The sequence below is a fragment of the Nicotiana sylvestris genome, chromosome 6 (assembly GCF_000393655.2).
Source record: "Nicotiana sylvestris chromosome 6, ASM39365v2, whole genome shotgun sequence".
In the NCBI taxonomy this organism is placed as follows: Eukaryota; Viridiplantae; Streptophyta; class Magnoliopsida; order Solanales; family Solanaceae; genus Nicotiana; species Nicotiana sylvestris.
This window is the reverse complement of record NC_091062.1, coordinates 207338325-207348303: the sequence shown is the minus strand read 5'-3', so window position 1 is coordinate 207348303 and position 9979 is coordinate 207338325. Positions and strand designations below refer to the sequence as shown.

Here is a 9979-nt window from a genome sequence, read left to right as displayed (position 1 = left end):
CGGGTCCAGCCCCGCTTTTGCAAAAATAACCAAAAATAAGGAATGTTGTTATTTTTGTCATAAATAAAGTTAGGTGATGTCGTTTTTGTCCAAATAGCCAGACATGTCCCGACGGGACGCCGAAAGGTCTTTTTGCAAGAATAGCCACTGATGGTCCCTTTGTCAATTTTTGGCCACCTAGCAAACACAATCCTAAAATATTCCCTTCTGAAGTGCTGAAAGGCCGTATTTGCAAAAGTAGCCATGATTTGTTTTAATTTGAATTTTTGCAAAAAATAACCTTTTGATCAATTTTTTTTCTTTAAAAAAAAAAGCTCACATGTTTTAACCCAATCACCTTAATCTAAATGTGCAGAATGAGCACGGTTCAGAACTTACCAGTGAAGGTTATGACTGAGATTTTATTGGCACTCCACATGTGGTGGGAAGATTTGGGAAAATAAGGGTGAGACAAGGTCAACCACTACCTGGGGCACTCATTGGATTACTGAAGATTAAGTCTAGGAGTGATGTAATAGAGGCATTAGTATCATTCTAGGACCCCGCTCACAACGTTATGCATTTCTCGGATTTTGAGCCTACACCTACCTTGGAGGAAATGGCAGGTTAAGCTGGGAGTACATAGGGTTTAAGACACAAATATTTGATAGCTCCAAGGGCCGTTACACCCTATAAGTTTCTAGACCTACTGAAAATAAGCAGGCAGATCCAGTATGCAGATTTGGCGAAGGGATTTTCCACTTTACACTTTCTGTACCAGTGGTATGGGGCATTTTGGAGGATTGGAGGACCTAGAAAGTGGATTTTGCAATAACGGAGACCGATCAAAGTGGGAAATACAAAGATGTTTTGCTTTTATGGTGGAATTTCTAGGCCTTTTAGTGTTTCCAAGGAAGGACGGGAATATTAATTTGCGTGTAGCTAGAGTAGTCAATGTTTTGACTACCAATGCCAAAAGTACCCTCGCACCCATGATCGTAGCAGAAATATTTCGAGCTCTCACAGCCAGTAAAGCTGGAATAGAGTTTTTTGAGGGGTGCAATCTGTTATTACAAATATGGATGATTGAAAACCTTTGTCACCATCCCTAATACATGAACTACGGGTCTACGGGAAAAGGCTGCATCGAGGAGTTTGGTACACGGGTGACTGGATTTGAAATACCAGAAGAGGTCAAAGATTGGATATCCCACCTTCATTCCATAACTGCGGATCAGATAAAGTAGACACTGGGTTGGCTTCTCGTTGATGAGATTGTATACATGCCTGCCACCGGTCCCTACTTCTTGCTAATGGGTCTCCGAAGCATCCAACCCTATGCCCCATACTGGGTTTTGAGACAACTTGGAAGATGCCAGATAGTTCCCATAGACGAAGATCTTAGTATTTACGTAGTTGAAATCCGCTCCGAGGCTCAATTTCCTGAAGAAGTGGTTCGCTGGATTTGGAGCGAATGCCAGTATTTGGGGGGGGGGGAACCCAAGTGCGTGATTTATCCAGGGGTGAGATTTCGCCTAGTTATCTTTCTTGGTATGGGAAGAGAGTCGCGACAAATGATGAATCTGAAAGGCCAACCAAAAATCCCCATATCCAAGAATTTGTTGACGCATCACAAGAACATTGGGCTTGGTTAACCAAAGAGAATGACTATAGGGCTACCATAAGCAAGTTAGAAGGGCAAACCAGAGACATTAAATTTGATAGTGGTTTGCAGGCTGCTGTGGATGAAGGAGAAAAGAAAAGGTTGGCCCGAGAAAATGATGTCCTCCGAGCTCAAATTCAGATGATGAAAATAGCTGCTGAAAACCCTAGAAGAAGCAAAACGGATGAAAAACTCATAAACGGTCTTAGGCGAAAAGTGTGTAATTATGGGGCTGATTTGGAAAAAGCCGAGGATAAATTGGTGAAAGCCCATGCAAATTTTGCCAAGAATGTAGAAGAACGGGTGAGGTTTGTTCAGCAGTTAAAAGAAACATATGACAAAGGAGTCACGAGTTTAAAGAAAAAGCCGACTACTCTTGAAAATGAAATGGCCCAGCAAACAACAAACTTCAAAGCGGAAAGAGAGCATTGCTATGCATTGATGTCTCGACTAGAAGAGGACATGCAATAGTTACAAGAGCAAAACCATACGTCCATACAGGTTTTGGAGGCCAGGTCTTAGCAAATTGGACGCCTACTCCAAGAGAAGGGCGTCATTAGAGAAAAGATTAGGGGAATTGCTGATTATGTCGTAATGAAATGCCATGAATGCGAAGATATGACCAGGTCCATGTTCTTCTCCACTGTGATAACTTTTGTCCGCCAGATAATGGACGACCTAGATCGTTTCCAAGAAGATATTGCACGCAGGCCCGCGCCGAGACCGACTGATGTCCCGCAAGCCCCTGGAGTAGTATTGAAGGCTCTTATGTATTCTTGATTTTCTTTTCGAGTCTGTATTTCAGTTTTTAGAGCCTGTTAGTCTTCTTTGAGTCTGTTTTTGTTTTCTAGTTCTTAAGTCTGTATGTCGGAGTCTTTGTAATAGAGGAAAACCAGAAATTTTTATTTAATGAAATATTGAAAACCCAAAAAATTTCTTTCTTTTATTTCGCATTTATCCCCTGAACTATGTAATGATCTGATTCATGTGACGTTGTGATACGTAGACAATCCCCATCGGATCCGATCATAGTTATAGACAACCCGAGGCAAAAAAAGAGAAGAAGAGAAGAAAAACCAAAAAAAAAGAGGAAAAATAAAAGAGCGCAAAGAAAGAAAAGATTCAGGATTTGGAAGTGGACAAAAAGAAAAGCCGAGATAAGACATGCAGCCGTTGCAAAAACATGTAGAAAAACATTTAACTGTTTAGGTGCATTACATTCCCCCAACATGTGATTCCCTATGTGTTAAATGTTTCAAACTAACCGGTTTGTTGTGTATGTTATTTAAGAACAGGTTCTGTTTTTAGGTGGTTGGTTTTGTGGTAACCTGGCTTCACACCCTTACTTTACAAGATCTAAAGAGAGTGTCGCAATGACATCAGAGAGTCATCTATTAATCATTAACCCCTAAGAGGATAGCCCGACATCGGTTATCCCGGCCTCAAAGTCAACAACTGCTGAAGAAAACAGAATACTGCATCTTCGCATGTTGGAAATGCGGGATGCTTGGTCTAATGGCAGAGAACCGCCCAGTTCAATCCCTGTATTTTCCGAACTGATTCCCAAGACAAATGGAACCTCCAACGTCCCTATTCTCGTAACCAACCCGTTCATCCCGTTCGGGTACCCCACTATGTCAGCTAACTTCATCGGTATGCCTTCTGAGCTTTGCCCCCAAGCACCATTTTCAGGAGTATCTTCTACGATATTCACTGACCGCCAATCTCTACTATGGCACAGCCAACAGTTCCTAGGCCATGTTTTGAATCGTCAGCCTTCACTTTCTAAGTACCATAATTTCAACTAGACACGACTCATGTCACCCCAAACTCCTACCCTCAGCACCCTCGGTATGAGTCTCCCATGGAACAGGAAAGGACCGTGAAGAACCCCGAGCAAAAAGAGATAACTCAAAAGATTAAAAGCATCGAACAAAGTCTTAAGAACATGCAAGGCCTGAGTGGCCAAAAGAGTGTCTCGTACGCTGACTTGTGCATGTTTCCTCATGTTTATCTGGTTGTTGGCTTTAAAATGCCAAAATTCGAAAGATATGGTGGGCACGGAGACCCGATCACCCATTTGAAAAGATATTGCAATCAGTTGAGGGGGGCAGGTGGAAATGAAGAACTTCTGATGGCCTACTTGGGAGAGAGTTTGGCCGGAATTGCTTTGGAGTGGTATATGGACCAAGACATCTCCCATTGGCATATATGGGAAGACTTGGCCCGGGATTTTGTAAGACAGTTCTAATACAATGTGGACATAGCTCCGGACAGAAATTCTTCGTCCAACCTAAAAAAGAAATCTTCAGAAAGCTTCCGAGAATACGCTATCAAATAGCATGAACAAGCGGCCAGGGTAAAAACCCCCAATGGATAAGTCCGAGATGGTCAGTGTCTTCTTACAGGCCCAAGAGGCCGATTATTTCCAAAACATGATGTCTGCCATGGGCAAACCATTTGTAGAGGCCATAAAGATTGGAGAAATGGTTGAGAATGGATTGAAAACGGGTCGCATCATGAGTCAATCAACTATAACAACCACTTCCCAAGCCATCCAGAGCGGTTCGGGAGGTTTAGCAAACCGAAAAAAGAAAGAAGAAGGAGCCATGATGGCTTCAAGCTCGAGGAATTCTTGCCAACCCCGAGGTTACTTGGTTCCCCTCCTAGGACCCCGCAACATTACTACCCACACCAAGATGCAGCATATGCTATGACCCCTCATCCTTATGCAGTAATGAACGTCCAGCCATACACTCGCCCACAATAGCATTACAATCAGAACCGAGCTTCACCTCCAAGAAACAACCCTCCTCACCAAGCCCCATATAATCCATGTCCACCACAGAATAATTACCAATATCCTTGTAAACCACCCAGAAAAGCTAACTTCACCCTTATTGGTGAGACATACTCCAGCCTTTTCCCAAAATTAGTCCAAATTGGCATGTTACAGCCTGTACCTCCAAATAGGCAAAACCTGGAGTCACCATCTTACCGACCAGGTACTAGATGTGCTTATCACTCAAGGGCGGAAGGGCATGACACTGAAGATTGTTGGACCCTTAAGAGGGTAGTCGAAAATCTGATAGAACAGAAGTGGGTAGTGTTGAGGGATGAGGAAGTCACAAATGTAACCAATAACCCGTTTCCAGCTCACAACAATGGGCCAGTCATTGGGATGATTTGTGCGGACAAAGAATTCGACCCAGCTTTGAAAGCTATCATTGCTATTGCTGACTCAGAAAAGAAACCCAAAGCTGTAGCAAAACAAGCCAAAGATGAGAAGAAGATCAACTCCACTCCCCAAAGCGCAGAAAAGGCTGTGGAAACCAAGACAGGTGCAACACCTCCTAAAGATGCCATTCTCTATATTCCTAGGCCCCTAGAAAGGAACAGTTAGTGTTGAGTCCTCCCAAAAGGCTTGAGAAAGACAAGGTTATGCTGAAGGTACCAAAGATATACATACCAAAGGGGAATTATGTGGTGCGGGGGCCGATAATTTCACCCAGGCTGACTGAGCCCGTGGTTATCAATCGCGCACCACAGAGTCCCATGAAAGACCCCACTGCCATCCCTTGGAACTACAATAAAGCGGTGGTCACATACAAAGGAAAAGAAATCATGGGGGAAGTAAATGAAATGAACTAATCTAGGAAGTACCTCAACCTGGAGAAACTGAACGAGATAAAGCAGAAGTGTTTTCTGCTTAAAAACCAGTCAGTGCTGAAGAATCAGAGGAATATTTCCGAAAGATGAAAACCTCGGACTACATTGTAATTGATCAACTCAGAAAGACCCCCTCTCAGGTCTCACTTTTGTCCCTACTGATAAGCTCGAATGAGCATCAGAAAGTGTTGCTAAAGACACTGAATGAGGCATATGTTCTGATCGAGACCACGGTTGAACAGTTGGAAAGAATAGCGGAAAGATTTTTTGAAGTCAACTGAATCTCCTTCAGCCGAAATGACTTGACTCTAGAAGAGGATGCCCATAACAAAGCTCTTCATTTGACCGTCAAGTGTGAAGGATATTATGTGAAAAGAGTTATGTTGGACGACGGATCTGGGGTCAACATTTGCCCTCTATCAACCTTACAGAGGATGGAAATTGGGACTGAAAGGATTACACCCAACAATGTTTGCGTACGTGCTTTCGACGACATCAAGCGGGATACGATAGGGGAGATTGATTTGGTCCTAACTATTGGCCCTATAGATTTTGAAGTAACATTTCAAGTTCTAGACATGGACACTTCCTTATAACTTTCTCCTAGGAAGGCCCTAGATCCATGCTGCGGGAGCCGTACCCTCTACTCTCCACCAAATGGTTAAGTTCGAACATGAAAACCAAGAAATAGTTGTCCACGTAGAAGATGAGCAATCAATCTACAGGGACCAGTCAGTCCCATGTTTGGAGGCTAGAGAGGGTACTGAACACATAGTCTACCAAACTTTTGAGATCGTGGTTGTAGACCAGTGTGAGGAAGGAACTCCATGTCCTCAACCCTGATTATCAAACACATCAATCATGGTCGCCAGTGAAATGATCAAACATGGGTATAATCTCGGGAAGGGGCTCGGGGTATCTTTGCAAGGCATTATAGAGCCCATCACTTTGACTGCCTGCAAGAAGTTCTTTAGCGTAGGCTTCCGATCTACAGAGGCCGATGTAAAATGGGCTAATGAACGTAAGAAAAATGGATGAGTCCTGCCTCAGCCGATCCCGCATCTCGCCAGGACGTTTGTTAAGCCAAGGTACATAGAAGAAGAAGAGGCCTTCAAGGCCGAAGAAATTGAGGACATCTGTGGGGAAATGAGGCAAATGTTATATGAGGTTCACATGATCCAACCGGGTGAAGGCTCAAGCACTACTGAGGTGCAATATATGGGGCCAAATGCCAAGCTTCAAAATTGGAAGGCTACTCCATTCCTAGTCAGGCAGGAGTCCCGGTAGTTCAGTCTTGCCTTCTTTTCTGCATTTCGAGTTATTTCAGGGTGTAACTCGAATGTTTTTAGTTTATTGTCTTTTAAATTCCGATGTAAACCCTCCTATCTTCAATTCAATGAAATGAAATCAATATTTCATCATCTATGAATCTCTTTCTATTAGTCTTTCTGATTTTGTTATTTTTCTTATCTCTCTTTTCAGTTCTAATAATGCGGACTTAAATAACATGACATGCTTGCGAACTTCATGCCCGGATCTTAACACGATGTCTAACTGTGAAATAATGAATCAAGAACCAGAATATAATGAAGATGAGGCTTCTAGGGAAATAAATCGAGAACTAGAATAATTTGAGAACAAGCCTAAGACAAACTTAAATAAAACTGAGCCAGTTAATTTAGGTAGTCCGGAAGAGGTCCAGGAAACCATGATAAACATTCACGCTGATGAAAGAACTAGAGATGCATTGATCCAACTTTAGTTCGAATTCAAAGACGTTTTTGCCTGGTCCTATGATGATATGCTAGGATTGAGTGTTGATTTAGTGGTGCACAAATTTCCAACTTTTCCCGGTTATCCACCTGTCCAACAAAAGCAGAGAAATTTTAAAATAGATATCAGTGACGAGAACAAAGAAGAGGTCACCAAACAGTTGAAAGTCGATGCGATCCGAGTGGTCCGATACACCACATGGTTGGATTGGTCCCAGTGCCAAATAAAGATGGGAAAACTCGAGTGTGTGTTGATTATCGAGATTTAAACAAAGGAAGTCCCAAGGACAACTTTCCATTACCAAACATCCACATTCTTATTGACAACTGTGCCAAACATGAGATACAATCTTTTGTGGATTATTATGCTGGGTATATCATCAGGTTCTAATGGATGAAGAAGATGCAGAAAAGACAGCTTTCACCACACCCTCGGGTACTTACTGTTATAGGGTCATGCCGTTTGGTTTAAAGAATGACAGGGCAACTTACATGAGAGCTATGACCACCATCTTTCATGACATGATGCACCAGGAAATTGAGGTATATGTGGATGATGTGATCATTAAATCCAGAATGCAGGATGACCATGTGCGAGATCTGAGAAAGTTCTTTGAGCGTCTGCATAAGTATGACATGAAGTTGAATCCAGCTAAATGTGCCTTTGGAGTTCTGTGTGGGAAAATTTTGGGGTTTATAGTCAGTTAGAGGGGCATCGAGCTAGATCCAAAAAAGATAAAGTCTATTCGGGATTTGCCACCTTCGAGAACCAAGAAAGAGGTTATGAATCTATTGGGAAGGTTAAATTACATCAGCAGATTCGTTGCGTAGCTGACTACCACCTGCGAGCCCATATTTAAGCTATTGAAGAAAGATGTGACAACTAGATGGACGAATGAGTGTCAAGAAGCTTTCGACAAAATCAAAGAATATTTATCAAATTCGCTGGTGTTGGTCCCACCCGAGCTTGGAAGGCCTTTGTTCTTATACTTAACAGTGTTGGAGAATTCTTTTGGATGTGTTCTCGGGCAACATAATACGACCGGGAAGAAAGAACAAGCCATATACTATTTGAGCAAGAAGTTCACTAGTTATGAAGCCAAGTACACTTTGTTGAAAATAACTGGTTACGCCCTAACTTGAGTCGCTCAAAAGCTTAGGCATTACTTGTTGGCTTATACTACCTATCTCATAACCGGACTGGACCCTTTGAAGTACATATTCCAAAAATCGATGCCCACAGGAAGGAAAGCAAAATGGCAAATCCTACTCACTGAGTTTGACATTGTTTATGTCACCCGCACGACAATAAAAGCTCAAGCTTTGGCGAATCACCTAGTTGAGAATCCTGTCGATGATGAATATCAGCCCTTGAGTACTTACTTTTCGGACGAGGAAGTAAATTCGGTTGAGTTAATTCCAGAAGACACCAATGCTTGGAAAATGTTCTTTGATAGAGCTGTAAATGCAAAGGGTGTCGGGATTTGGGCAATTTTGATTTCGCCCACTGGTCAACACTATCCGGCCACAACCCGACTTTTTTTCTTCTGTACGAACAACACTACCGAGTATGAAGCTTGCATTATGGGCATGAGCATGGCGGTTGATCTGGATGTGGAAGAATTGTTAATCATGGGAGATTCGGACTTGATTATTTGAAAAGCTTAAGGTGAATGAGAAACCCAAGATATCAAGCTTATCCCGTACAGGCAAAATGTAGAAGATCTTAGCAAACGGTTCAAGTCCATAGAGTTCAAGTATATTCCTCGGTTCTATAATGAAATAGCTGATGTATTAGATACTTTGGCCTCAATGCTACCGTATCTGGGCAATGACCACATTGATCCACTGGAAATCCAAATTCGAGAAAGACATGGTTATTGCAATACAATTGAAATAGAACCAGATAGTCAACCATGGTATCATGATATCAAAATGTTCTTGAAAACAAAGGAATATCCCGAGCAAGCCAGTGGAGACCAAAAGAGAACCATTAGAAGGCTCGCTAGTAGTTTCTTCTTGAGCGGAGAGGTCTTGTACAAAAGAACTCCAGACCTGAACCTTTTAAGATGCGTAGATGCCCAAGAGGCTGGAAAAATCATGAATGAATGCATGCGGGAGTATGTGGACCCCATATGAACGGATATGTCCTTGCAAAGAAAATCCTTCGGGCAGGTTATTATTGGATGACCATGGAAATGGACTGCTTCAGTTTTGTCCGCAAGTGCCATCAGTGTCAGGTACACGGTGACCTGATTCATGCACCACCTTCAGAATTGCATCCTATGTTAGCACTGTAGCCATTCATTGCTTGGGTATGGATGCCATTGGGCCAATCGAGCCAAAAGATTCAAATGGGCACGGATTCATCTTAGTGGCCATTGACTATCTCACAAAGTGTGTTGAAGCAGTCACTTACAAAGACGTCACCAAGAAAGCAGTGGTGGACTTCGTGCATTCCAACATTATTTGTCGTTTTGGTATTCCTAAGACTAGTATTACTGACAATGATGCAAACCTGAACAACCAGTTGATGAGGAAGGTATGCGAACAATTTAAGATTACGCATCGGAATTCTACCCCTTACAGGCCCAAAGCTAATGGTGCTGTTGAAATGGCAAACAAGAATATCAAGAAGATCCTCAGAAAAATGATTCTAAGTTCTAGACAATGGCATGAAAAACTGCCTTTTACATTATTGGGATACCGCACAACTATGTGCACATCAGTTGGCGCAATACCCTATCTATTGGTTTATGAAACTGAAGCCATAATACCTGCAGAAGTTGAAATTCCATCTCTTTGAATTATCGTTGAAGCTGAGATTGAGGGCAATGAATGGGTCAAGACCCATCTAGAATAGTTAACCAAGATTGATGAAAAGCGGATGGCCGTA

At 42.4% G+C, this 9979-nt stretch overlaps 1 protein-coding gene across 1 annotated transcript; it reads left to right on the top strand.

Moving 5' to 3' along the window:
• The first annotated feature begins 8316 nt into the window (after positions 1-8316).
• LOC138871980 (uncharacterized) lies at positions 8317-9889 on the top strand. The gene is made up of 3 exons (XM_070149909.1): positions 8317-8708; positions 8793-9203; positions 9358-9889. The coding sequence occupies exons 1-3, from the start codon at positions 8317-8319 to the stop codon at positions 9887-9889; spliced, it is 1335 nt and encodes a 444-aa protein (XP_070006010.1).
• The last annotated feature ends 90 nt before the right edge of the window (positions 9890-9979 follow it).